The sequence below is a fragment of the Pan troglodytes genome, chromosome 2, assembly GCF_028858775.2.
Source record: "Pan troglodytes isolate AG18354 chromosome 2, NHGRI_mPanTro3-v2.0_pri, whole genome shotgun sequence".
In the NCBI taxonomy this organism is placed as follows: Eukaryota; Metazoa; Chordata; class Mammalia; order Primates; family Hominidae; genus Pan; species Pan troglodytes.
The window spans coordinates 54481719-54509433 of NC_086015.1; the positions used below are offsets into that span (position 1 = coordinate 54481719).

General features: G+C 54.1%; 1 protein-coding gene and 1 long non-coding RNA gene across 6 annotated transcripts in view; one reads left to right on the forward strand and one right to left on the reverse strand.

Annotated features, from left to right (window-relative positions):
- The window catches only part of CACNA2D2 (calcium voltage-gated channel auxiliary subunit alpha2delta 2), a 141301-nt gene that overhangs the window by 89576 nt on the left and 24010 nt on the right, over positions 1-27715 (reverse strand). For all 5 annotated transcript variants that reach the window (XM_016941153.3, XM_016941158.4, XM_016941157.4 and 2 more), the window contains exon 2: positions 23863-23944. In XM_016941153.3, coding sequence (XP_016796642.1) covers positions 23863-23944 — 82 coding nt within the window. The remainder of the gene's footprint in view (positions 1-23862; positions 23945-27715) is intronic.
- LOC107970647 (uncharacterized) lies at positions 1834-7788 on the forward strand. The gene is made up of 4 exons (XR_001713344.3): positions 1834-2336; positions 3060-3917; positions 5498-5596; positions 7615-7788. It is a non-coding gene; the product is annotated as an uncharacterized LOC107970647 (long non-coding RNA).

Consider the following 27715-nt stretch of genomic DNA (forward strand, 5'->3'; position numbering starts at 1 on the left):
TACTCTCCAGTAAACACCTGCACATGACCTCCATCTCATAGTCTGACTCCAGGGAATGGACCCTATCGGAGCTGGTGCCAGAAGTGGTCCCAGAAGGCCAACCCTAAAGTGGGCATTGTTGTGCTGACGAGAACCTCTCCATGAAGGCAGGGGGAGCCCTGACAATCCTGACATGTGATGGATGTAACTGCTCATTGTGAACCAGCTTGGGATACCTGTGAATGGGTGCAACATCTCAGGTGTCAGACAGGCTCAGGGAAGTGTAATTATAAGAACTATGGAATGGGATGGCCGTGGCTGGGGGCTATCAATGCTTTGGAGAAAGACAAGGCAAGACTGAGTAAGATTCAAAACAAATTTAAGGTGAAATGTAAACATGAGAAGCCCCCTTGGCAGGATATAAGATGATTCTCATCTGCAACCAGAGGCAGAAAAGCACAGGACTTTATCGCAAGAGTCAAAGATCCTCAGGGGGTTATAGTTTCAATCCCAGCAGGCTGGTTACACCAAGGCCAGGCCAAGACCCTGACAGCAAAGGAGTGGGGCCCTGCATTGTAGGATGGGAACATCTGAATCACTGCACTCAAGAACCTTGACCCCCACTAAACTCTCTGAGCCTGCAGAAGTAGCCCCTCATCCCTGCTAAAATCTAGGATTTCCTCTTTGTCTGAAGATGATGCAGAGGCCTCCTGTGTGCAAATCTTAGAGTCTCAGAGTCTTTTCCCAGGAATATGACCTCAGAGAGAAGGCTCAGTTCTCTCACTGGGTCGAGAACGAGTCCATGAGCCCATCTCCACATCACTGAGACCCTAACACCAGCCTCTCCTCTCTTCCCCGCTGCCTGCCAGAGTCGTTCCCACTGCTTGGCCTTTGTCCATGCTTCCCCAGAAATGCTCACCCCTCAGCTCTCCTCTTCCTCCAGGAAGCCTTCCCTAAACCCCCTGGTGAGTTCATCTGTGCCACCTCCCAAGTCCTAGCAGCCTCTCCATCTGTAGTGCACATACACTGCACAGCCTACAGCAGGTCACCTGCTTTGGTCCCTGCGCATCCAAATGTCCCCTGAATAGGACAGAGCGATTTCGGACAGTCCAGGCCCATGTGCACCCACCAGTGCCAAATCCTGGACCAACCTACAGAAGTTCAAGAAAACCCTGTCACGGGGGTGGCTGGACTTCCAGGCCCCCAGCCCTGTCCTTCCACCCGGGATCCCTGCACTCAGGCCTCGCCCCTTTCAAGGAGGTGTGATTATTAGGACCTTCTCCATTACAGATAAAGAAACTCTAGAGGGCAACTGGCCCGTCCAGTGTCCTAGAATTGGGAAGGGGCTGCTCAGGATTTGCACCCCATCTGTCTGAATCTTCCTGACCACCATCCTCACGACTTCTGGCAAAGGAAGAGAGAGGGGCAGGTGAAGGCTCTGGGAGCTTGGCAAGACGGGAATGGACTCCATGGAGGATGTCTTGAGGGCTTCAGACAGGTAGATGTGCAAGGCAAAGCACTGCAGGAAGAGGGAACGGTGAGGGCCACGGCTGGGAGGTAGGCTAATGTGGAGGGGAGCCCCGGTTTGGAGTGGTAGGTCAGGGAAGGGAGGTGTGATCTGTGTGAAGGTCACGGTGGACACGACCAGGCCCGGGTCCTGCATCTGTTCTGCCCTGCCCCCGCCTCACGGAGCCCCATCTCCCCCTCCACACCCGGGTTCCGGTGCCTGCTCTGAATGGCCAATGAGGCCATCTGATTGGCTCATCAAGGGCAAATAATAGCTTTTGCTGAATTCAGCTGCAGCCAATCAGAGGCAATCAAGCACACAAGAGGCCTGATGGGCCACACAGGCGCACCCACAGGCACCAGAGCTGCCCCTCAGCCAGGCTCCGGAAGCCTCCTCCTCCCTCTTGTGTCTGAGCACTGGGGAGGGGGCTAGGAACCAAGTCCAGGAGGCCTCAGGAAAAGAAGGGGAAGGGACCGAGCCGGACTCCACAGCATTTGCTTTGCACCCGCTGTGTACGCAGAGTGCCGGAGAAGTTGGGCGTTGATGGGGGAGACTCGGACAGAGGACGCGCACCCTCCCTGGCCCACTCACAGGCCCCTGGAGGGGCCCCCACAACAGCCCCCAGCCACCCCCAACCTGGCCTCCAGCATCTCTCTCTGCCGAGTCCTTGCCTCTCCCCCGAGGAGAGCGGAGCCTCCAATCAGGCCCTGGGAAAGCAATTTTTCAATCTCCAACTGCAAACACTAATACCGCTGAAGCTAATTTTACAGATTTCCACTTCGAGGCCTTGCCTTTGTCCCAGAATCCCTCAGCCCGGGAGATTAGCAGTTTAGAGACTGGAAAAAATAAGGTATTTTAAAATTCAGCATAAAACTCTCTCTTATACTCGGTGAGCTAAAAAAAATTTTTTTTTTTTATTGGAAAAGAGCCTGTTAGTGAAGGAGGAGCCAAGTCCAGTCCCTGCTCCACAGGGTGGCTGGAGGAGGGGCACTGCCTGGGCCAGCCTTTGCAGCATGGCTCAAACCCACAGCCTATGGAGAGGCAGAGAAGGGGAAGGGTCAGCTCTCATCCTGCCCTGCATGCTGGGAACACTGCCTGCTGCACTGGTAGGCCCTCTGCTTCAGGATCTGGATGGCGCCCCCCTTGAAGCCACCCAGCATTTCCAGGCGTCCAATCCCAAAAGTCTTCCCAGCTGAAAAGAAAGGCTTCGGCCCTAGGGATAGAACAGGTCACAAGCCTGCTGCTCATGGCCACTGCCAGTGAGGCTGATTCCACTCCAAAACAGGCCCTCTCTGGGCCTTGGTTTCCCCATCACACCAAAGGTCCAAAGTCCCTGGCCACATGCCCTCCTGGTATACATGCAGCTGAGCACTGTACGCCCCCTGCACACACACACCCCAAGCCACACATACTCGGACCCTCGCCCATGCGGACAAGCACCGGAGGCATTTGGTGGCGCTCACTCATTGAGCACCTCTCTATTGCAGCTCTCACAGATGAGCGGCATAATCACTCCGCTCTCCGGGGGCCACGAGCTCAGAAACATCCTAATGAAAAATAAATGTATTTACAGGGAGACGTCAAAGCCGCCAGGACCAGTCAAAGTAATATGCCTGCGACCGGCACATGGACTTTTATTTCTTCTCCCTCCACGCTCCAGAGCTGCTCCTGCGGCGTGGAGAGATAAATATTTTAAATAGCGACACTTTGGCGATGCACGGTTATGCAAGACAAGGAATAATTAGAAAATAAATTACTTTTTTTAAACACAGCGTTACAAACATCGGGTGCATCAGATTACTGTTCTCTGCAGGCCAGGGCCACACGGCTCAGGGAGGCCAGCGCAACAAGGACCTCAGGGAGCAAGCACACACCAGCCTGTCCCCACAGCCCCCAGATGGTGACACCCCTCCCGCCTGCTCTGGGAGGCTCCCAGAATCGAGCTGAAGACCACACTTGGCAGCTTCCAGAAGATCTCGGCGATGGAAAGGCTTCCTCCGGCGTCTCACCAGCAGTAGCGCAGACTAAAAATAGTTTAATCTCCTTGAAAGCAAAAGGAGCAATCAGCAAAACAGACACTTGGGCCCACATCCTCCCCCCATTCCTCTCCTCGTTCTGCCCCCATCCATCCAAGCTGTCCCCAGCTATGCATCGTCAACTTCTACCCATCCCAGGATAGTGCCCCACAGCCTCTGAGGAGGGCAGCTATTGCCCATCGTCCAGGACTCCTCATGTCTGCAGCCCTACATATACACAGCATGTGTCCTTTAAACCTTGTGACACCCCAGAAGGGAGGCAAGACAGGAAATGTTAGCCCTGCTTCACAGATGAAGAAACTGAGGCATAGAGAAGTGGAGTCATTTGCCTGAGGCTAGCAATGGTAGACAAGGGCTGTGTGCAAATGGAGTGGCTCAGCCTCTGCAGAAAGGAGGTAGGTAGCTTTTAATTAGCACCTAGCCTGAGTTCTGGTTGGCTCCCAAGACACAAAAGCTGCCCAGGGCAAGAAGAGGCAAGGGCTGGTAGAGTGGGGGAGGGGAGAGGCTCACACATTTCAAGGATGGAGTCAGCTCCATTCACAGCTGAGTGGGTCTATCACACAGATGTGTCTTGCCCACTGCAGCCAGACCAACATTGTGACTTCACAATTTTCACTCACTGGCCTGGGATAGGGTCTGGATCCTGTGTTCTGGCTCAAGCTTGCTAGGTGGCTGAGAGTCTGTCCCAACCTTCTCTGGGCCTCAATTTTCCAAGAGATTGGCCAAGGCAGTCAGAACGACCGTTGTCCCCAGGGATCCCTGCTTAGGACCCACCAGGAACCCTGCTGCCCTCCCAGGCCTGCCCCTCACACACTCTGCCCTTTCTCACTCAGTCCTACTCAGCATCTGTCTACCTGCCCTCCTTTCGTGCCTAACTGCCTGAACTAGGAACACGGATAGTGTCCTGTTCCACCGCCTGGTTTTACAAGAGAAAACTCAGACAGGGAGGGGAAGGTCATGCATATGAGGCTACCCCTGGAAAGGTCAGAGGAGGCAGAGCAGATCAGGACCCAGATTCTGATCCCAGTTTCACACCCTTCATAACACTCCTTGTGGCTCCCCCAAGGACAGTACTGTCTGTTCAGAGTTCACTAGTGGAATGAAGCCCCCAAATAAAATGATAAACTGGAGCCAGGTGTGGAGGCTCATGCCTATAATCCCAGCACTTTGGGAGGCCGAGGCAGGCAGATCACTTGAGGCCAGGAGTTTGAGACTAGCCTGGCCAACATAGTGAAACCCTGTCTCTACTAAAAATACAAAAACTAGCTGGGCATGGTGGCACGAGCCTGTAATCCCAGCTACTCAGGAGGCAGAGGCATGAAAATTGCTTGAACTCGGGAGGCGGATGTTGCAGTGAGCCGAAATTGCACCACTGCACTCCAGCCTGGGTGACAGAGTAAGACTCTGTCTCAAAAACAAACAAACAAACAAACAAACAGAAACAAACAAACAAAAATGACAGACTAGGCTCTGGCAGGTGGTCCAGCTCACACAGTCTCTCGAAATGCCATCAGGGAAGTTGGAACTGAGGCTTCCTTTCCTGCTAAATATCGTTCCTTGTAACCAGCAGCTACCTGCAAAATATCACTCCATAACCTGGGCTCTGAGTTTTTCAAAAACTGTCTAGAAGGTGCTACACCCTGCTCACCCTCTCTCAGGGGCCAATGTCTCCCCGCAGCTCCTGGAAACCTCTGCCTTGGCTCCGCAGTCCATCCCTGGCCCCAGGTGCTCTGGTCCAGCTGTGTCTCCAGGTCCAGTCCTTGCCTCTTGCTCCAGCCTTTGGCCCCAGGTCCAGCTCTTGCCCCAACAACCCCACGTACCTCTGCCACTGCCTCAACACACCTGAGGCTTGGTTTCATCACTTGCAGCAATGATGCTGAGCGCAGAGACCTCCCTCCACCTTTTATATATGAAGAAACAAGACCCAGGTCACCTGATTTCTGAGGCTCTTCTTTTTGTCTGATTCTTCTCACAGTCCACCCTCCTACTCCCTCAGCTTCAGGAGAAGAAGCTCAATCTCAATAGGTGATGATGGGGACTGAGGAAGGCAGCCCAAGTGGACAGACTAATGAGGGTAAGGGTATGGCCTTGGGGAGGCTCAGAGACCTGCCCTGACTCACTCAGAACCAGCTAAGTCTTTGGGAGCTGCCCCAAAGGGATGAGCCTCAGCCACCTGCCAGGTTCAGGGTAATGCCCTCCCCCAGCCATGGGTGCCCCAGGTAACGCTACCTGCTAGATTATGAGCACAGGGAAGGTGCTGGGTCAGGGAGCCATCCAGGGAATAGCTGGCCCGCTGTCAGCCAAGGCAGAACTTGCTTTATCAGCAAAGCCCTTCCCCGCTGCTGGCTGCGTAAGCCAGGCCTGCCAGGGCTTCCCACTGCGCAGATGGGGAACTGAGACTTGGGACGAGGGGCACCTGGCCACGGGGAGAGAACCAGGCTGCTCAAGTGTCCCTGTGAGGCTAGCTGAGCTGCCTCTCTGCACCTTCCCTGAGTCCCAGAGACTCCCTGCTGCTAACTCCAAGCCAAGCCCTGTGCCCAACACACCCCCATGTACAGGGCAGCAGTTCTCAAACTGTGTTCCCTGGAGTCCTAGGCAGTAGACAGGGAGTCTCTGGGCTCATGTGGAGGGTCAGGGGTAGTGAGAGGGTGGTAAGAGACCAGCCCGGGCTTGCCTACCCACTTAGCCAAAGAACCCCCTGTTCATCAATTCACTGTCCAGGGCCCAGCATAGATTTCACTTAACCAAACAGTAAGGACTCAGCTGCTACAAGTGAAGTGAAAGCAATGGTGCCTGGCGAACTTTCTTTCCCCAAACTCCCTGACACGACAGTTAAGGACTATTCAAAATGGCAAAACCCACAGGAACAAAGGAAATGTGCAGGAGGCACTAGGAACAACATTTTGGAAGCTGGAGCAGACAGACTATGGTGATTGACTTACCAGGCCCTGGCAGGCCCACTTCTAGCAGCAATGGGTTAATGCTGGGGAACCCCAAAGGCTAGGTCCTGAAACCCCAGCTAGAAGACCGGGAGAACCTTCTCTGGGGAACCTGCTCAGTCAGGCCTGTGCCATCCCTTCCTCGGGTTTCTGGCCCAGCCCACCGACCTCCATCGACTCTCCAGGCTCTGGAGCTGAGCTGGGGCATGTGTTAGTGTATGTGGGGCCCTGTGTGCAGGGGACAGGGCCAGAGCTCACCTGTGAGGTGGCCCCACATCCAGAAATCTTTCTTCATCCCATTCCCTCTTTACCCTTTCCTGGGAAAAGAAAAACATGGAGGGGGAACTATGGCAGACATCATATTTTGCAAAGTGAGCTAATTACAGGGCAGTCACACAGGGAGATGAGATTAGCAGAAGAATATTTGATAAAAGGGAGCCCAGGTATACACATGGGTGGCAGGGAAAGGTCAGGGTCACCCTGAGGAGATTGTGGGGCCTAGTGCTTCTGCCTGAGCCACGGGGAGTGGAGGCAGTTGCCCCCCTCACTCAGGCCACAGTCACAAGGCTGGGGTGTCACTGCTGTCCATAGATGAAGCACAGATGGGTCCATTTTCTCTCTTTAAATGCTCACTACTAATCTGCTGGGCCTGGGGACAGGGTCTTCCCAACTCTCTCACCTGACTCGTGGTGGGGATGCATCAGCTCAGGGCACTCCTCCCACCCCATGGTGCCCTGCTCCCCAACTCTTCAGCCCTTGGCACTACAGGGTGTCACACAGGAAGATGATCTGGGACTCCGAAGCCCATCAGTCTAAAAACTGTCCCCCAGCAGGGCCCTGAGGCCTCCAGCACCTGGAGCCAAGGGACCTAGGTGCGAACTCAGAAAAGCTTCGAGCCCCTCAGAACTCCAGCCAGGAATGTGAACCTGATGGTACACTTGTACCAGGACCCCGGGATGTGAGTGAGTCCAGGGGAGAAGCCTATGCCCTCTGACCCCAGGTGACTGGGAACTGCTCACTGCTGCACCCCACCAGCTCACTGGCTGCCTCCTGGGGAGGGGTCAGCAGACATCTGAGGAAGGAATATGAGAGGCAGGCAGTGCTTCCCAACCATCCGATTGATTCCTGGGGGTTCTGCCTTCTCACCCTGCAGCCTGCTCCCACCAGAGATCCCCTGGCCCACAAGCACTGCTTCCACCCTCCATCCTCTTCAGCACCAGGAACTGTCCCGGACTATCCCATCCTGTCTGGCTCGCCTGATCCGGAGTCAACCCCCGACACTCCTGCAGGTTCCAACTGTGGCTACAACATGGAGTTTTTAAATACTAAATAAATAAATAAATACATAAATACATGAAATGTGAATTAAGCCTGTTTTTTAAAATTAAAGAAAAAAAGGAGACTAGGGAGACATGACAACTAAATGCAAAGTAGTTCCTTGGATTTGATCCTGGAAACAAAAAAGGACATTAGTGCAAAAACTGGTAAAATCCAAATAAGGTCTTCACTTTGGTTTACAATACTGTGCCAATGTTGATGTCTTAGTTTTGATATTTATACCACGGTTATGCAAGACGATAACTTAAAGGAAACTGGACAAAGGGTTAGGGAATTTATGTACTATTTTTGCATCTTCTCTGTAAATCTAAAATTATTCTTTTTTTGTTTTTTTGTTTTACCTGTAAATCCAAAATTATTTCAAAATAAAAAGTTTTTTTTTTAATCTATAAAGCTATACTGTCCTCAGACAACTAACAGACATTGTGGCAAGAATGAAACAAGAACAAGATATTATTCTTAAAGAGGTCCGGCTGGGCGTGGTGGCTCACGCCTCTAATCCCAGCACTTTGGGAGGCTGAGACAGGAGGATCACAAGGTCAGGAGATCGAGACCATCCTGGCTAACATGGTGAAACCCCGTCTCTACTAAAAATATAAAAAATTAGCCAGGCGTGGTGGCGGGCACCTGTAGTCCCAGCTACTCGGGAGGCTGAGGCAGAAGAATGGCGTGAACCCGGGGGGCAGAGCTTGCAGTGAGCCAAGATCGCGCCACTGCACTCCAGCCTGGGTGACAGAGCAAGACTCCGTCTCAAAAAAAAAGAAAAAAAAAAAGTTCCAAAAGACATCCTGGAAATTTAAAATGCAATGGTTAAATGTAAAATTTGATGAGAAGATTTTCTCACAGAAAGACACAGAGATGGAATATTGGAGAGAAAAGAAAAATAAAAAAGAACAGGGCCTGAGTTAAGGTTTCTAGAAAGAACAGAGAAATGAGAAGGGAGGAAACAGTCAAAGAAACCATTCAAGAAAACATCCCACAACTGAGGGACACAAGTAGTTTGAAAGTGTGCACTGAGTGGTAAGAAATGAAAAGCCGCACAAAGATAGGTCAGTGTGGAATTTCTGAACACTGGGCAAAGGGAGAAAATTTACAAGTTTCTCATAAAAACCAGGTCATGTACAATGGATTGGGAATCTGAATGACTGGGGACCTCTCCATAGCAACTCAAGAAGCTGGAAGGAATGGAGTGCTGCCTTAGAAAACCTAAGGCAAATGGTTTCCACCCTGGACTTCCAACCCACCTGAAATCTCTGTTGAGCGTGGGGGAGAAGGAAGGCTTTCTGAGACATAACAGTCTCCAAAGTCTGGCTCCCCTGTACCTGTCCTCAGGAAGCCAACTGAAAATGTTCTCAGCTGGGCGTGGTGGCTCATGCCTGTAATCCCAGCACTTTGGGAGGCCAAGGCAGGCAGGTGGATCACTTGAGGTCATGAGTTTAAGACTAGCCTTAAGACTAGCCTGGCCAACATAGCGAAACCTCATCTCTACTAAAAATACAAAAATGAGCTGGGCGTGGCAGCGCAGATCTGTAATTCCAGCTACTCAGGAGGCTGAGGCAGGAGAATCGCTTGAATCTGGGAGGCAGAGGTTGCGGTGAGCCGAGATCATGCCACTGCACTCCAGCCTGGGGAGTCTCAAAAAAAAAAAAAAAAAAAAAGGAAGGAAGGAAGGAAGGAAAGAAAAAATGTTCTCTACACCAAAATGAGGGAGAAGTCTAAGGAAGAGGCCATGGGATCCATGAAAGAGGGGACTCCAACCCCAAGAGGGGGAAAGGAAATCCCGGGGACACATTGGTGCCGCAGGCTGGGAGAGCAGCCAGTCTTCCCTGGAGCAAGGTGGAAGGCTCTGGGCAGGACTTTCTTGGAAGGTAAATTTAATTTAACAGAAGCCCAAGTGTATGAGAGCCAGGTCAGATAAAGTGGCGGGGAGTTGGGGGCAGAGTGAGTAAAGGTTCACAGAAGACTAAACAAATAAACTAACAATAGCTGGGCACAGTGGCTCACATCTGTAATTCCAGCACTTTGGGAGGCCGAGGCAGGGGAAGTGGATCACTTGAAGTCAGGAGTTTGAGACCAGCCTGGCCAACATGGCAAAATCTCATCTCTACTACAAATACAAAAACGAGGCAGGTGTGGTGGTGCGTGCCTGAATTCCCAGCTACTGGGGGGCTCAGGCAGGAGAATTGCTTGAACCAGGGAGGTGGAGGTTGCAGTGAGCCGAGATGGTGCCACTGCACTCCAGCCTGGGTGGCAGAGCAAGACTGTCTCAAAATAATAATAATAATAATAATAATAATAATAATAATAATAATAAAACTAACAAAACTGAGACAGTTTTTACTGGTAGGAAACAACTAAAAAATTGTATCCAAAAGTCTTCTGCAAGGCGCAGTTCTGAATTGCATTTGCTGGGTCAGGGCAATGTCAACAGTGAGCCTCACCATATCATGTTATGCACAAAAGGGCGAGGGATGGGCTGGGGGAGGGGTGCAAAGCCCTCCTCTCCCGCAGCAGGATGCCCACGGATAATGCCTAAAACTGAACAATCAAGAAATAGCGACATAAGTATGTCATTTAGAGATATGGAGCTCAGAGATTAGAAAGTGACAGCCTCTGGGGAGCTGGAAATGGAGAGGAGGGGGCTGCTGTGCTCCTAACACAACTCGCCTGATAAAACCATGACTTTACACCAGGCGCCTGTGTAACGCTGATTTGAAAACCCTAAATTTAAAAATCCATCTAGAAATATAAGAAAAAGAAAAAAAAAGAGAGAGGGAGGCTGGGAGGGGAAGGATAGAAGGATAGAGAGAGAAGAATGTAGGCAGAGGAGTCAGGGACAGGGGACTGACTGCTTTGACTCCAGCCTCTGGCCTCAGGACAGTGGCCGTCAAAGGGCAGCAGGCGACATCACTACTTCTGTTTACTCTTATTGCAATGAAGACAGTTTGAGATTTCAATTCCCTGATCAACTGGGTACACAGACCAGGCTCCTTAGACTGAAACACTGAATTGGTATTGGTGATCCCTGGTCAGGGGTCCCACCCCAACACTCCCAAAAGTTGGCAATAATCACAAAGCAAGTTGAGGGACAGCAGCCACAGGGGTCTGACAGATAATGCCATCCATCCTAGAGGACAGTGCCAGGTGGTAAGGAAGAAGCTCCAAATTTCTCCTTTTTTTTTTTTTTGAAACAAGGTCTCATTCTGTCACTCAGACTGGCATGCAGAGGCACAATCACAGGTCATTGCAATCTCGACCTCAGCTCACGCAATCCTTCCACCTCAGCCTCCCCAGTGGCTGGGACCACAGGTGCACCCCACCATGCCCAGCTGATTTTTGTATGTTTTGTAGAGACAGGTTTTGCCATGTTGTTCAGGCTGGTCTCCCCCAGAGTCTATGCAGCCACAGAAGCACTGTCTTTGTACACACCTCTGTTTAAAGCTGTGCCATTTCACCCTGACCAACAGACAGCCCTGCCTGGGAAGGGACAGGAGTTAGAGGAGGGCTGTCTGAGAAATGGGGCTGAGTGGGCTGCAAATGTCTTTGCCACCTCTCACACCCTCCCTGGAATCCCCAACTCTTTGTTTAACTTTCAGGAAATGCACAAACCAGCAAGCCCTCAACCCAGTGGCCTCCTTGTATGGGACAGACATCCTGTCCCAGGGGGAGAACGAAGGCTGGGCGTGAGAGAGCCCCTGAGTCCCAGGGAGGGAGGACCCTCATGTGAGCCTGCACTGCAGACCTCATGCCAAGGGCAAGCTCAGCTGAGAGGAGTCCAACACAGTTTGGATGAAGCCCAGCGCACCTGGCTCCTCAGAAAGGGAGATGCTGAATCCAGACGCCCTGGGTGGGCTTGGTTGCCTCTGCAGGTCATGCAGAGGGAGCATGGGAGCTCCTCAAAAGGCAGGACAGCAGGCCAGGTGAGTACCCTGGGAGAACTCCCTCCATCACCCAGGCCTTGACCAGGCCCAGGCCATGGCTCATTGAGACTGAAGCCCCCCCAGTGCCCCAAGAACCTGCTGGCACCCCAGGATGTGGGATCACCCCAAATATTCACCTTTCTACATCCCACGTTTACTGGGTACTCACTTCAGAAGTGGCCCAAGATTATTTGGGCACTCCAGGATCTGTGGAGGAGGCAGGTCAACTAGCTTGGGACTAGACATGACCTTCTCTAGTTTGCCAAGGGCATCTAAGGCTGTGAGTTGAGTGTGCACATTCCTGGAGGGCTCCAGTGCCCAGCTGCTGCTGAAGATCATGCAGGTGGGAGAAGCAGACCTTCCTGGGCAACAGAGGGGCATGTGTCCTACCCCAGGAGCTGGTCTGAGTGGGTAGCAAAGCCTCAATCTGGTGGCCCTGTTCAATGAGGGAACCTATCCAGCCTCCTGGGAACCCCTGTCTGCTGTGGGGGTGAAGCCACAGCCCACATAAAAGCTGTGGTCTGAGGGGGAGACAGTATGCCAGCCTCAGGGGTCCTAGTCTAAGAGGAGAAGCAGCCAGACCCTTCTTGATGCAGAGGATGAGTTTTCAGGGCCTAGTCTGCTTTGCCTCCAGAAGGCTCCAGATCTGCTCCTTCGTTTCCCCTGAGTGGCTCCTCTACCACTTAGCAACGGAGACAATTTACATAATGCATCGAGTGTGAGAGCAATAATGGCTGGGGAAGCAGGGTGCCCGTTAGTGGCTCCTCGGAGGGAAAATACCTGCTCCCACACCACTGCCTCCTCCTCTAGCGAACTGGGCTGCAAGGCTGCTGGAAAGCAGGTGCCTTTAAGTGCTTGGCTGCTGCCAAGAAGGGCCCAGAAAGGATGTGCCAGCCCTGGGACTGGGGCTGGAGCAACCTCGGGACAGAGATGCACATGGGAGGAAATTTCCAAAGCACCTGTTCTGAGCATAAATCTACTCAGCTGTACTCCTGGAGTCCATACTCCTGCTGGGCCTAGGCCCTCCATCCTGATCCTTCCCGGAGGAGGAGGCCACTCCAGCAGGCGGCATGCTGTAGTCGGGAGGCTGGGTGCCAGGCTGCAGCTGCCCGGGAGGTGGCCACATTTGAACACAAAGGCAGCGATGGAAGGGGTAGATAGAATACGTACAAATTACTGGCATGGTAATTGCTTTTTATATAAATGTTCTTTTTAAAAGTTTTCCCCGGTGTGAAAGTCCGTCTTTAGAAGGAATAAATTCACTGCACACCAATTTATTCCACACTGGTAGATGGAGCATAATGAAGGCTCCTCCGTCAGCACCTGATCAAGAGGCAAGTGGCTGCCACTTGACCCAGCTTCCGGGTCTCCCTGCACGATGATGCAGTGCAGTGGCAGGGCCAGGGGTCTTTGAGGGGCAGGTCTGCCTGCCAGGAGTCAGCATCAAACCCAGACTCTAAGACTCAGGTACAAGTTCAACAGATCCCATCAGTGTCCCAGGAGCTGTGCCCAAATGACGAACGTGAAACACGGGCAGCTGCAATCACAGCGATTCATGCTGATGGGGAGGCGCACAGGGCTATGGGAGCTGGGGAGCATGGGGGACCCTCACTTTCTAGGATCGGGTGAAGGGAGGTGTTAAGAAGGCTTCTAGGGGATGAGGTCTCCCTGGCCTGCCTGCAAGGCATGCAGAGGAAACTGGATTGTGACAAGCATCTAGGGGTTGTAAGTGGGAGTGGTTTGTCTTGTACTGTAGAAAGCTCCCTGGTGGACACTAGCTCTTCTCTAAGCCCAAAGGAACCAAGACAGGTCCCCCTGCCTTTGGAAGGTAACTCTTCAGTGGATCCAAGTGTACTGGAGAATCACCTGACCATGCCTGCAAACTCTGGAGGATGCCCCCACTCCCCAGGAGGCCCGGGACCTGGAAATGAGGCTCTGGCTCCTTGCTCCTTACCAGCCACAGCTCTCTCATCTGTGAAATGGGGACAAGGTCCTAGGTGGCCTCACCACCAGCCTCTGTGAGCACTGGATTAGGGATGAGAACTGCCTTGCACAAGGCCTATGATCTCCACAGTAGGGATCTTTGGTCCAGCCCCACCCCAGGATGCACCCCCAACCACCTGGCAGCCTGCCCCCATGCAGGGCTGCTGAGCAGTGTCAGACAGAGTGACTGGGGGGATGCTCACCATGCATGGGGGAAGTGTGTGTGTGCGCATGTGTGTGTGTGTGTGTGTGCTCCTCACCCACAATTGAGATTTCTCAGTTTTGCTAATTAATCAGCTAAGTATTTCTCGCCTGCTCGGGTGACAGAGCTCTCCACACCTGCCTCCTCACAGTCCCACCCTACCCTAATGTGTGCCCGCTCACACCTCCACAGGCAGCACTCAGAACTGCACATTTGTGCACACACACATGCACATGCTCACCTTCTATGACCACTCCCATCTATGGACACACAAACGCTCACATGTTACTTACAGCACTGACGCACAGGGGTTCACTTGTTCTCTTCTCCGTGTGCAGGCATGTGTGCTCACATTCCCCATGCAGCACCACGCATCTCTCATGCACCATGATCAGCCCATGTTCCACCTCACATGAGCCTCAGCAGGTCAGGAACTGTGTCTACAGTGGATCACGGGACCAAGAATCACCAGGGCTAGCTGCCTTCCCAGTCTGACCGCCTGCGCTCAGGTGGACTCCTGGAAAGCCTGGGCATGACCCTGCCTTCTGGCCATGGTCTCCATACCCCATTTGATGGGAACACTGGATTGGGCCTGCCAGAGATTCCTGACAACCCCCATCTTCTGTCTGTACCCGAAAGATGCAAAAGCTGAAGGCAGCAGCAAGTATCAGACACCACTGGCCTCAGCATTGATCTGGAGGGATTCCTGGAGGAGGGGAGCTGTGGGCTGGGTTTAAAAAGCTGGGAAGAGGCCTGTAAGGGGGTGGGGGGAGTGAGGAGTGTGGCAAGCGGACTTGAAGAAGCTGAGTGGTCTAGTGAGAGTGAAGGGGAGGACACCCAAAGGCCTGAGAAAGGCTCCTTGCTACCCCAGCCTGGTGCCACACACCTGGGCCAAGCCTTCAAGTCACTCTAGGAATGGCCAGCCTCCCTAGCCCCAGACCAGTATCTGGGTAGCCAGCACACTCTCACATCCAGCTCCTCTCCACTGCTGCTGGGCCCTCCATACCCTCACAAAGAGCAATCCAGGGATCACCTATGTGGGGTTGAGTCCTGGCAGATGCCCCATGCCTGCTACATCTCCTAGGGCATCTGGCATCAAGGCTCAGTCAACCCTGATGCACTAGTCTCGGTTTCTCCATGGCGGCAGATGGTTCCCAAGGCTGAATGGGACAGAGTCAGAGCCGGGATCTGTCCCTTTTCAGTCCTCAGAGCACTGCCGCTTTGCTTCTCCATCTACTAAATAGTTACTAGCTGGGCACCTCCTCCATGTCAGCCTTGTGGGCACCTATGGACATGTGTACCCCACAGGCATATGTACACACCTGCCCGCCTGCGTGTGTGCATAGCCTGCCTCTCCATCCAGACTGCACACCCTTGCATACTGAGGTCAGGACCTCAAGCTCCAAGGGTCGGTCACTTGGTTCCCTGCTTTAGGAGAACCCAAAGATAGACAAGGAGGGGGTCTGCCCAGGAGCCAACCCTTGCCTCAGTCTCTCCCCCTCTCCATGGAGCAGGCCAGCCTCTGTTCAGAACTGTCAGGTCCCAAGGCTGGGAGACAGATATAAGAAAAGTTTTATGGCTCCGTAACTTTCTCCAAACATAAAATCTCCGCTTACAAGGTGAGGGCAGCCACACTCAGAGAAGGTGGAGAGAGGCCATGCTGAGCCTCCATCTCCTGTCTGGTTGTGGGGAATGCTGCTCCTGCCACCCCTGGGGCCGGCTGTGGTTTGTCAGAACCAATTACTTCTCTGCCTCCGCCAAGTGCTTGGGGCTCCATGAATCTGAGGCAAGTGTCTCCGTGGCTGCCACTGATCCAGCAATGAAAGGGAGTGAAGGATGGGGGAGGAATGCAGATTGGGTCAACTGTCCCCGGGGGGCCGAGCATAAACCCATTCAGCCCTCTGTCCCCAAGCCCCATCTCCCACCCTCGAACATTCAGACCAGCCTCCGGCTCTGGACATGGCAGCTCTGTCCCTTTTCAGAGATGGATGCATAGGCCGGCTGGGGTGACAGCAGACCCTGGCTACTCTTCAACAAGATGCAAGGGCTGAGTTTGAACTGATCTCCCACTGTCCTGCTGTAAGGCCAGCCTCCCTAGGGACCTCTGAAGAGAACCAGCAATTTCATCAGAATACTGTGTGTGTGTGTGTGTGTGTGTGTGTGTGTGTGTGTGTGTGTGTGTAGGGCTTTAGGAAAGTTTCACAGACAAACCTTGCTGATCCCCAAGATGGAAGGATTGAGCGGCCCTCACTTCAGGGAAGGGCCCTGCAGCAAAGCCAAGGGTTAGCGACTAAAATCTTCCAGGCAGAGCAGTGCTGTCTGCCTAGGGAGGTTCTGCTCATGGCCACTGAGATTGTCTCTTCCTTAAACTGAGGGACAGAGAACCCAGGCAGAGAACCTTCCAGAGATCCTGAGAGATCCCACCCTCAAGAACCCCCGATCCTCAGCTCTGGCCTCAGCCACTCTATTTTCTTATGCACTAACTTCCCCATTCCCAACGCCAACATCTAGGCACAGGTCAGAGTTGGGTGGCTTTGTATGACTCCCTACTCCATTCCATCCCCTTCTCTCTCTCTTTTTTTTTTTTTTTTTTTTTTGAGACAGAATCTTACTCTGTTGCCCAGGGTGGAGTGCAGTGGAGCGATCTCGGCTCACTGCAACCTCCACCTCCCAGGTTCAAGCAATTTTCCTGCCTCAGCATCCCAAGTAGCTGGGATTACAGGCATGCACCACCATGCCTAGCTAGTTTTTCTATTTTTAGTATAGACAGGGTTTTGCTATGTTGGCGAGGCTGGTCTGGAACTCCTGGCCTCAACTGATCTGCCCGCCTCAGGCTCCCAAAGTGCTGGGATTACAGGCATGAGCCACCACGCCCAGCTGTCCATCCCCTTCTTTAAGCCCATGAGGCCTGAAAGACAAGGTGTCAACTTGTTGACTGATTGGAGAAACTGACTCACAGTCTTCCGGGGTATAGGGGCCCTTCCTTTTGTCTCTGCCCATCTCCTCCCCAACAGCATCTCTGCAGCTAGCTCCCTGGATTTCCGGCCAAAGAAATCACGTACCCTTCGCTGGTCCACAGGCCCTATTTTTTCAAGCTCTGCCCCAGCTTGGTGGCCTTTGTGCCTCTCTTAGGGAGATGTCCCTAAAAGGTGTCATGATCAACAGAGATGAAGGGACCAGTTTCTAAACCCCTGGACTGAATCAAGCAGAAAGGACACCTTGGGCATGTGAACTTTTCTAAACTGTGATCAACCTCTGGAAGGGCAGGCAATTGACAGTGGTTGTGGGGGTGGGGATGGGACAAAGACACCCCACACTTACGCAGGGCTAGGTCTGCAGCCGTTCCTTGCTCCTGCTCCCCTGAGATCTTCACATACCCTGTGAGACAGTACTGCTTGGATCCCCATTTCCCAGGTGAGGGAATCAAGGCTCAGAGAGGCAGGACAACATGTCCCGGGTCCCACAGTGCCTGCCCTTCCTGTCTGCTTCATCCTTTCACCACTTCCCACCATCCAGCTGTTGCCCCTGGCACAGGCCCTAGGTTCAAACCCAAATCCAGCTTGGCCTTAGCTGTGGGACCACAGGCAGGTCCTACCTTCAGAAGGCACGGCTTTTCCTACCGCTTCTCTCCCACTCCAAGCTGTTCCCCATCCCCTGGGAACTGATCTTGGAAGTGCCCTCTAGTGACCTGTTGGCACAAGCTGGAAGCTGGAGGCCCCTCTCCATGACTGCACCACCAGCTGGTCCCACCCAGAGATGCTGCTCCCACAGACCTGCCCCTCTGTGCCCATGGCCTCCACAGAAACCTGGGGGGCAACTCCATGCTGAGGCTACTCAGAATCCCAGAAGCCTTGGAGCAGGGTTCCCTGCCCCAGCGCTGCCCTGCCAGGACTCTAGGAGCCAGGGGCCCATGTGCAGCCAGGCCTCTCTGGGGCCTTCCTGCCACTGCATCTCTACCTTGTCTAGGCTGTTCTGATACAATACCCTCATTCCAGGGGGCAGGAAGAGAGGAGGCCTGACAGGGAACAAGGGACTGAGAAGGGGACCCATACCTGGCCCAGCCTCAGCAGGCTGGAGGAGCCACTGGGGTGGGGGAGGCTCCAGGTGGCTGGTGCCACAGAAAGGGTGGCCAACATGAGCCAGGGTCCCTGGGACAGGCATCCCAGGACAGTCCCCCTGCCCACACAGCCCCTCTCTGATGAGGGCGTGTGGAAGGATATGGGCGACCTAAGCCAGTCAGCTGGCCCAGGCCAGATGCCTGCCATGGATGAAATAGCTTTAGAAAAGCTTCTCAAAAATGGAATTTTCTCCTGCCAGCAACAGAGTGTGTGTGTATATGGGGGGAGGGGGCGGGGGGGGGGTGGTCAAGATGGCAACAGCCACTCCCCATCCAATCCTGTGTCTCCCCACACAGTGCTCAAGAGAGAACATTCCCAGACTTTACAGTGGGCGGGGGAGAAGGGTACCAGAAGAGGCTGCCCCCAGGTCTGGGCCTGGGAAGGAAAGAGGCAGAGAGCAGGCCGGGTTGGGGGGGACACAGAGGGGGTCTAGGCAGGGCTTTGGTCAGGCTCCTATGCATCTGCCTCTCTCTACCCAATTATGCTCGAGCAGCGGCCTCACCACGTCTCAGACGCCCTCCCGGGAGCCCCCCCCTTTAGCCCCATGCATCCCTGCTGGGTGCCAAGCAAGAGGACCATATGGAGGGAATAATAAGACAATTAACTTTCCATTAAAGAATAATATATGTGGGTTTTTAGGGAGGCAAGCGACAGCAATCCCTATCCAGCGGCATATTTCACACCCGCGCTTCCCCATTGCCCCCCACCCTGATGCGCCCCACATCCCCATCATCTACACCAGGAGACGAGGGCGCCGCTGGGCCTCAACAGGAGGTGGCTGGGTAGAGGGGTGGAGGCTGCGCGATGAGCAAGTGCAGAGCCCGGAGATGCTGGCTTCAAGGCTGCAGGAGCCCTGCAGGGGGCTGTGCCGTGCTTGCCACCCCTCACCTGACTCTCGGTGCGTCAGTGCGACAGCCTGTGCCAGTGGGGGACCTGGCCAAGGAGCTGCATGCCTGTCTCCTGCGGGCACATGTTAACCACAGTGCTCTGGTGAGGGGACCTTCTGTGGGGTCTAGGGGGGACAGCTTCTTGTGCTCCTCTTGCCTGGCCCTCTGGGCGCCCCTCCCCACCAGCTTCCTTCTTCCTCTTCTGCTCCAGCCCCTCTTAGGTTCTGAGGTTCCCTGGCACTTGTGGGCACTGCTAATCCCACTTTGGATGCCCAGAGGGCACCCGCCCAGAGTGTACCCTCCCTAGATGGTAACAGAGCTCAGCCTCAGCCAGCACCCCCAGAGTCAGTGTGTGAGTGTGCATGTGTTTCAGATGTTGGTGGTGCCGGCTGAGGTGGAGGGTGGAAGGGGACAGGGGGAGGCCTGTCTCAAAGGCACCTGCAGAGTGGCCCTGTCCCACCTACCTGAGCCCCTCGAGAAAGTGGCCCTGGACATGGCCAGACTTTGGTCAGTGCCGGGAGCCAGCTCCAGATGTAGTACTCCACAAATATTAATTACACATTCCTGAGGAGTGCTGAGCAGACGGGGCACAGAGATGGCTGGGGGCAGAGAAGATGGAGTAGATGGAGTAGGACTGTGCCGCTGTCACTGGTTGGAAAATACCATTCCTGGCTACCCATAAGAAATGAAGACACACAGACACCATTGATCTGAATCACCATGACTGTCCAGAGAAGCACAGAAGTGGGAGGGGAACAAAAGACTCAGGTTGGGGATTTCCAAGTCCTGGGGTCCCATTCTCTGTGAATGCAGGCTCAGCAGTCTTGGGGAGGGGCGGCCCCGGGTAGCTCCTCTGCTAGACAGCTCCCCAACCACCACTCAGGGCTGACCTGCCAGGGATCCATTATGAGACTGGCTGGTGGAGACAGCAGCCAGGGCCTCGGTTTCCCCATTTGTATGATAGGATCACAGGAATAACTAGCAGCATGTAGCTGGGCTAAAGCCATCATGGGATTAAGGCAGGCAGGACGTGGGTCACGCCGTATGCCATTTCTGCCCTGACCAGCACGCAAGCTATGAGTGGTTGATGAGGACTGGGAAAGGCTTCCATGGGTCCAGAATTGGCTTGAGCCTTCCCAGAGGGTAGCCTGTGGCCTCCAAACATGGCTGTCTCGGGTTCCTGCTTCTAGCCCAGCTCTGGCCAGGCAGCTCTAGCCTCAGCCCCGACCCCAGGCAGAGGAGCTTCCCTCCTTCTATAGAGATCCTCCAAGGAAGGTGTCTCTCCGAGGTCAGGAATGCATCCCGGGGCTGGCATGCCTCAGGAGCCAACTGATTCTTCATCATGTCTGACTATAATCTCTCCTGCTTTGCCTTCCCACCAGGTTCCCAGCGTTGCTCCCCCTGGACCCTAGACACCTAGCCAGAAGAGGGCAGGTTCCTGGCTGTACCCATCAGAGTGACCTGGGCTTCAGAGAGGGGAGACCTGTCCCAGCTCCACATCCTCCCCACCCCCATTCCCCATGCACCCCCAGGCACCTGATGAATTATTCATCCTGATCAACCTCATTATGTAAATGAGCTCAGAGCCCAAGCATATGCACTCTATTCTCCCCCAGGATGGGACAATATGGTGCTGAAGTGGGAGGGTAGAAAAGAGGCTCCAGACACCTTGCTCAGGCCCTAGGGGCTCTGCAGGGGGAGATCACAGTAGGGTCTATACTTTTGTGGCCTATTGAGGGCAAGAGTGGGCCACGGGTTGGGGGAGTTGGGCTGGGGAACCCAGGAGGATGCGACTCAGGGTGTCTGGACAAGCGTGGGGGTGGGGACAATACGTAAGCACCAGGCCACAAGGAGAGCTCCAGCTATGCACTAGCTGCGATGTTTGATGAGGAAATGAGATGAGGTCTTCACAGGGAGTGCCCACATGCCACAGAAGTATGCCACAGTTTCAACCTGCAAATGGGCCAGTCTGCACCCAGCCATGCCCTCATGGGGGTTATGGTGAGGTCAGGAGGAGGAAAGTGCCAAGGCAAGGAAAACATCCCCAAACGCTACTGTCTGCAGTTTCTGCACTCTGGCAGCTGCCAGCCCTCATGGCTCCAAGCTACTGGGAGTGGGGCAGCCTCTAGGATGGGGGCACGCAGGCTGGGCAGCCTTTGAGGGGAAGAAGGCCAAGGGGCCTGGATGCCAGATCACCCCAGCTGTTTGGGGGCAACTCAGAATCAGCTCAAGGAGGGCTGAGGAGGGGCAGCCCCACTGGGGGCCAAGGCTGTCAGCTTGGCAGAGCTGGTGCCAGGGTCTGCAGCAGTATCACAGCTGGGCCAGGGCTTTTCTCCAAGCATCTTCCTGACCTATCAGAGCCAGGTATGGGCTGGGTACATGGACCGTCTTCGTGTGCATTTGGAGAGCAATGGTGGCTCAGTCGGGGTCAGGGGTGAGTTGTGGAGGGCTAGGGAGCAAACTGGTTGGCTCCTCCTGCTCCCACAGGGTTGCCCTCTTCCTCTAGAACTCTACACCTCAACCCCCAACCCCCACGCCCACCTCACCAGAGTGCCCCGTGCCAAGAAACAGCCCCAGAGCTGTTGGCAGGAAGTAAGAGGCTGAAGAAGCAGATGCGGAAAACTAGAGCAGAACAGAGAGCCGCTGGAGCGCTGGCAGCCATCGGCAAGCAGAGACACTCCACCAGAGTGCCAGGAGAAGCCGGGGATGCCAGGTCAGCACTTCTCTGCCTGCCTGCCTGCCACGCTGAGCACGGCCCTGCTCTGGCCCAGCTCCCTACTGCCCCAGGCTCATCTTGTCCACCCTACCAAGAGGGGAAGTGGAGCCACAGCCGGAGCTGCACGTTGGAACAGGAGTCAGGAGCCCTGGGTCCATGCCCCAGCTCTGCTACAAGCCAGCAGCATGACCACCTTGGTGACTGCTGGGAGGGAGAGGGTGGGGGAGACAAGCTCACTGATGAAAGTGTCTAGAATCTCTCAAGTCCCATGAGAAAGGAAGGGAAATTATCCCTGGGAGTGAAAATGATCAATGAGGGAAATTCAAATTTGATTTCCAAAAAAGGGGCGTATCTGTATCAGCCTGTCCATTGCTGTTTTCACCACTTCATCCTCCGGTCAGACTTCCCAGCTGTGTATGGGTCAAGAATGAGGATCAGAGAGGATCCAGGCTCACCCAGGGGCACATGATGGTGCGCTGAGCTGGGATTCCATCTCTGGTTCTCAGAATCTAGCAAGCTCACTGGTCCAGACAGACCTCAGCCATGACGTATGAACACTATTTTCTCATTGCCAGACATTCAGAGCCTGAGTTGCCCGTGAATATAAAATAAACAACATCTTCAAGCTAAAGGTTTGAGGCATGAAGGATTATTGACTGGAGGAGTACAGTTAACTCCTGATATGTGGTATAGCTTATGTCCCGATATGAAACTTGGAAAGGTGCTGGCTGCACACATCAGGGAGCTATCATTCCTTCATTAGCCCACACAGCTATCCTTGGCAGTGGCTACTTGGAGCCTGGTTAGTGCTGGGTGCTATTCCTGAGCCTAAATTGACTCCTGTTCCGGAACAGCTTTTCGTACAGCACTTTCTCTGGATAGCTCTGCCGGCCTCCAAGTGCGGCTGAGTCATTCAGAGTTCACAGGAAGACAGTGTGATGGAGGCTGCTGACATCCAAGCCCAGCAACCAGGAAAGGGGTGTTTAGCGTCGCTGGGCCACTGGCAGGGAGGACACAGACCTCCAGACCTGGACTCTCCCTTCCCACGGCGTTGCCACGTCCTTAGCCACCCATGACCAGCCCCAGCCTGTGCCAGAGGTCCTACATTCACACCCAATGTCAACACACTGGCTGCCACCCCCACTTCCTGGGCACCAGCTATAAGCTAAGCATGAGGAAGGGATTGAGGACAACCCCCACGGTCCCTGCCCCACCGAGGTTACATCTGCTGACCCTGGCCCTGACCAACAGGGACAACAGGAACACAGTGGGTATATAATCCCCAAACCCTGGACCTGGACTCCTGACTGAACTAGCAACAGTAGGTTGGCTTACTCTGCTGTTCCCGGGCCAACTCTCAGTGGGAGACCCCCATTTAATCCCCTGCTCAGTTCTGGTCAGTACCTCCTGGCCCAAGCCCCCGGCAACAAGATCCTCAAAGACTGCACGTACCCCGAGAGTCGTAGCTCCATCACTCCAAGAGCTCGGCCCTCCCGGCCTCTGCATCTCCACGTAGAGAGCAATGGCTCAGGAGCCCGGGGCCTGACAGCAGCACATTTTGCAGCTTCTGGGGGTGACGGATGGCCTGCTCTTCACATCACTATTTCAAACATTAACATAATCTCCCAGGATGGATGTGGTGGCTGGTGCCTAATCAATCACCCCTCCCACACCTTGATCCCTCATCCCACCAGGCATGGGATTTCCACTGTCTCCTGCTACAGCACCTCAAGCACCGCTTTCGGGCTGGTGTGGACCGGCCATCCCGTTGTTTCCTGGATCCCTTCAGCTCCTGTGCACCCCTGCGTCCACTGACCCCTCCTGGGCCTGGGCTCCCACCCCAGGTGTCCCTCAGACACAGACCTCTCCCGGGCCTGGGCTCCCACCCCAGGTGTCCCTCAGACACAGACCTCTCCCAGGCCTGGGCTCCCACCCCAGGTGTGCCTCAGACACAGACCTCTCCCTCCTGAAAGCCCAAAAAGCTCCAAATCCCTTTCAGCAACAGGGTCATCATCCAAGCCGGGTGGTGGCTCCGATCGTTGCCTCAGGAAGAGCAGGCCAGGCCCCAGAGGAGTGCTGCCCATCCAGTCATGTCCCACCTGCCCCCACGGGCCCATCAGGTCCCACCACACCAGGACCTCCATTAAACCAAATCTTCCTCACTCTTTATTTCTGAAACTTTTCCCCTTCCCTTGGAAGAGGGTCCCTGAAGAGACAGCAAGTGGCACCGGGCTCACCTCACGGAGCTGCTGGACGCCTCCAAAAATCCGCATCACGCCGTCTACCTCCTGCTCCAGACGCCGGGCCCAGTGCTGCATCCTGTATGCAGAGAGAGGAGAGAGGTGTCAGGAGGGCCCGCTCAGAGCTGCACAGCCCCACCCCAGCCAACCCGAGGGCACTGGGGGCAGCTATCCACTCACACCCCAATTTTCACTAGAGGAGGACCCACAGCAAGGAACCAGCAAGCCCCTGTGATTCCCCTTTGAAGTCCAGACCCAGTGGCCCAGGTGCTCCTCATGCACTGTGGGGTGGCGGGGAGGAGAGAGGATTGCATTGTGGATGTGCTGAGGGAGCTCAGCGGCTCAGAGAAGCCTGCAGTGAGGCTACTTTTCATTGTGAAGAGCCAGCCCTTGATGTAGCTGCTCTGAACTTGGGGACTTCTGGACACCAGGGAGGAGGGAGACATGAGGGAGCCTCAGGGAGTGAGGTCTGCTGGATCTTGGAGCCTCCTGTTCCCAAGGCCAGGTGGGGCCTAGAGAAGGGGAGGGAACACTGCTGTCACCAAGTCATTGTGTAACTGGGCAGGTCCCTGCCCCTCTAGGTCTCACCTGAGCAGTGGACGTGGAGAGTTCCAGATTAGGCAGCCCTTGCCTATCCAACACCCTGGTAGACAGACGCTTACCCGAGGCTCATTGCTGGATGTCCAGCAGGAATCACCCACTCAGGAGTCCACTGCAGACCATCCTGCCTCACAATCCACCTGAGCCACATCCTGAGCAGGTCTCCCTCACATTGGTACCACCCTGGGATTGCTTTTTGTTTCTTTTTTTTTTTTTTTTTTGAGACAGAGTCTCGATCTGTCGCCCAGGCTGGAGTGCAGTGGTGCGATCTCTGCTCACTGCAAGCTCCGCCTCCTGGGTTCATGCCATTCTCCCGCCTCAGCCTCCAGAGTAGCTGGGACTACAGGTGCCCGCCACCACGCCTGGCTATTTTTTTCTATTTTTAATAGAGATGGGGTTTCACTGTGTTAGCCAGGATGGTCTCGATCTCCTGACCTTGTGATCCGCCCTTCTCGGCCTCCCAAAGTGCTGGGATTATAGGCATGAGCCACCGTGCCCGGCCCACCCTGGGATTGTTTTAACCCATTTCCATCTCAGCTTCCTTCTCTGGAATACGGGGATAATTTGGGGCCACCTTTCAGGGTGTTATAAGAACACATGAGAATAGGTAAGTCAAGCGTGTTCGCTGCATGGGGATCTTTGTGAGTGGACAGGATGGACAGTTGGTCACGTGGCCCTCTATTCTCAGACCCACAACCTGGAAGAGGGAAGGAGTCTGGGGCAAGGCCTTGCCTGGGTTCAGATACATGACCCACTCCCTTAAGCAGAGCCAGATCAGGCGAGCAAAACCACACTAGACCTTGCCAGAGGCCAGCCAGAGAGAACCACACAGAACCACAAAGGTGCTCTTTGCCCTCATGCATTTGAAAAGGTATCTCAACTTCTCCATCCCACTTGACACACTCCCATTTTACAGACCAAGACCTTTCCAGGAAGGGCGCACAAAAAAGTTACCATGAAGATTTAAATAAGCCATGGGTCAAACACAGCCCACAGGGTACAGTAGGGGCAGGGTGATGCCAGCCCCCTAGCCTCTGGAGGTACCCCGGGAGCCATGGGGTACAGGAGATTGCATCTGGTCCCAACTCCCTGGGCCTGCTGCCTCCTCCAGTGCCACTTGGGCCAGGACTGTTCTGGCTCCATAGATCAGAAGAGCCCAAGCCTCTACCTGGCCTCCTGCCCTGCCTCCTCCACTCAGGCCTGTGACTAAGGGGCTGGGCCCATGCAACTGTATGTGCCTGGGTCGGTTGGCATGGGAACTCGGAGCAGGAGGCAGGCAGATCACTAATTGCAATTTGCCAAGCTGAATGTCAGGACCATGATGGAAAAAAAAAAAATCAACATCAAAAGAAAGAGGTATTAGCTTCGGCTTGTTGCTGGCTGAGCCACAGCCGGATTCCCTCCTCCGCTCCCCACCACAGGGGAAAATCTAACCCTGAGTGCGGGTGGAGGCCAGGCTGCAGGCTGGGCTAAGAAGGGCAAGCAGGCCTCAGCTGCCAGCCTGGGGAGGGCAAAGGGCAGCAGAAAATTGACAGCCTGCGTGACCCCTGGCCCCTGTCCACCGGGGCCTGGTTGTGGGTGGACAACATAGCAGATGGCTCCTTTGTGCTCCTGCGATGGAGTCCTGGGGGCTAATGTTGGGATGGGCTATCACAGTCAGCCACGCAGGGGGCAGACAAATGGGCAGAGTGAGGATCTGATCCCCAAAGGGAACCATTAGCTCTGCCCTGGCCCTGACCCTGACCTCAGCCACTCACTGGTGTAGAGGACAAAATGCCAATCAATCCTTCCTGGGACTCATTATGTGCGAGGGCATCCACTACGTACAAGGTGCAGTGCCAGCATGTCACCTACTTTCTCGCTTCAGTCCTTACAAAGAAGCAAACATTATCATCCCACCTTACAGATAAGGAAACTGAGGCATAGTGGGTTCAACTGACCTGTACAAGGTCACCTATCCAGGAAGTAGTGAACACAGGACTTGCCCTAGAAGTGTGCTGGAGTCACAAAAGCTGACTCACAAAAGCTGATTCTGTGCACCTCTTTCCAACTCTGCATTCGGTACCATCACCTGAGGAGCTTGAAATAGGTCATGGTGGGAATATTTACACCACAGGAATTGGCAAATGCTAGAAACCATGTTTTTCCCCCTGGAGAACAAATTGTAAACATTCACCAGCACATTACTGATTCCACCCCAGGCTGTTGACTCTTCTAGTATGTCTATAGGTCCCTGCTTCTAGGATTTCACAGTTAAGTAAAAGAAAATTAATTGGGAGAAGAGACATGGATGCCAAGTTTTATTTTGCTCAGACAACACATTATTATAATCATCATCATTTCATCTAAAAAGGCTATTTCAACACTAAAATAATTTTTAGTAGAGCCAAGTCTTAGGATAAAGTCCAATCCTTCCCCAAGATATACACGCTCACTCTCCCTCCCTCCTTGTCTCTCTCTCTCTTACGCACAGTCTCCTTACTCCCACCCTGAGGCTGAGTAGCTCTAGACTCTGCTATGGGCTGCAGGAACTGGCCTGCTATGACACAGCAGGCCACACACATGTCCTCCCAAGGTCTAGAGGTGGCTCCAGCCCTTTGCCTGGCATCCTGGACCTGCTGGGCAGACCCCAAGCCCTAGCACATTGCCCATCAGCACAGTGCCAGGGAAAACAAGTTACTTTGATTATTCACTTAAATCAAACTCAATTAGGAGGCAATATGTGTGTCTCAGAGTTAAAAGAAAATAATTCATTCCATTGTCACAGAGATGTGACTTTGTGGGTTCTAGGACTTCGCCAGTGTCCCAGTGCCAGCTCCAAGGGGTGGCACAGAGGCCCTGAGGGGGCCAGGAGTTGACTATGCACCTGCACTGTTCCCTGCCTTGTGGACGAGAAGCCACCCACCAAGCCAGGTCCAACCCTGGCCAGGGAATCGTACTCACTCCAGCAGAAGGGAGGGGGCCTTGGAAAGACAACGGATGCATGGTAATGTCCCTGCCCCCACTGGGTCAAAGATAAGCTGATCAAATCCTGCCCAGACTTCCCTCTGCTTGGAATCAAGTACCTGGCTCAGCCAATGCCTCCCTGACCAGACAATGTTGCCCACAGGCCACATACCCAACACGGAGGTGGACCTGCTGGCTCCCCACATCTTTGTAATTTTCCATGCTTTTCATTGAGATGACACTGCTTATCCCTAATTGCTTCTAAGTGCCAAACTAACAAGGCAGTGAGGGGAGAGTGGCCAGG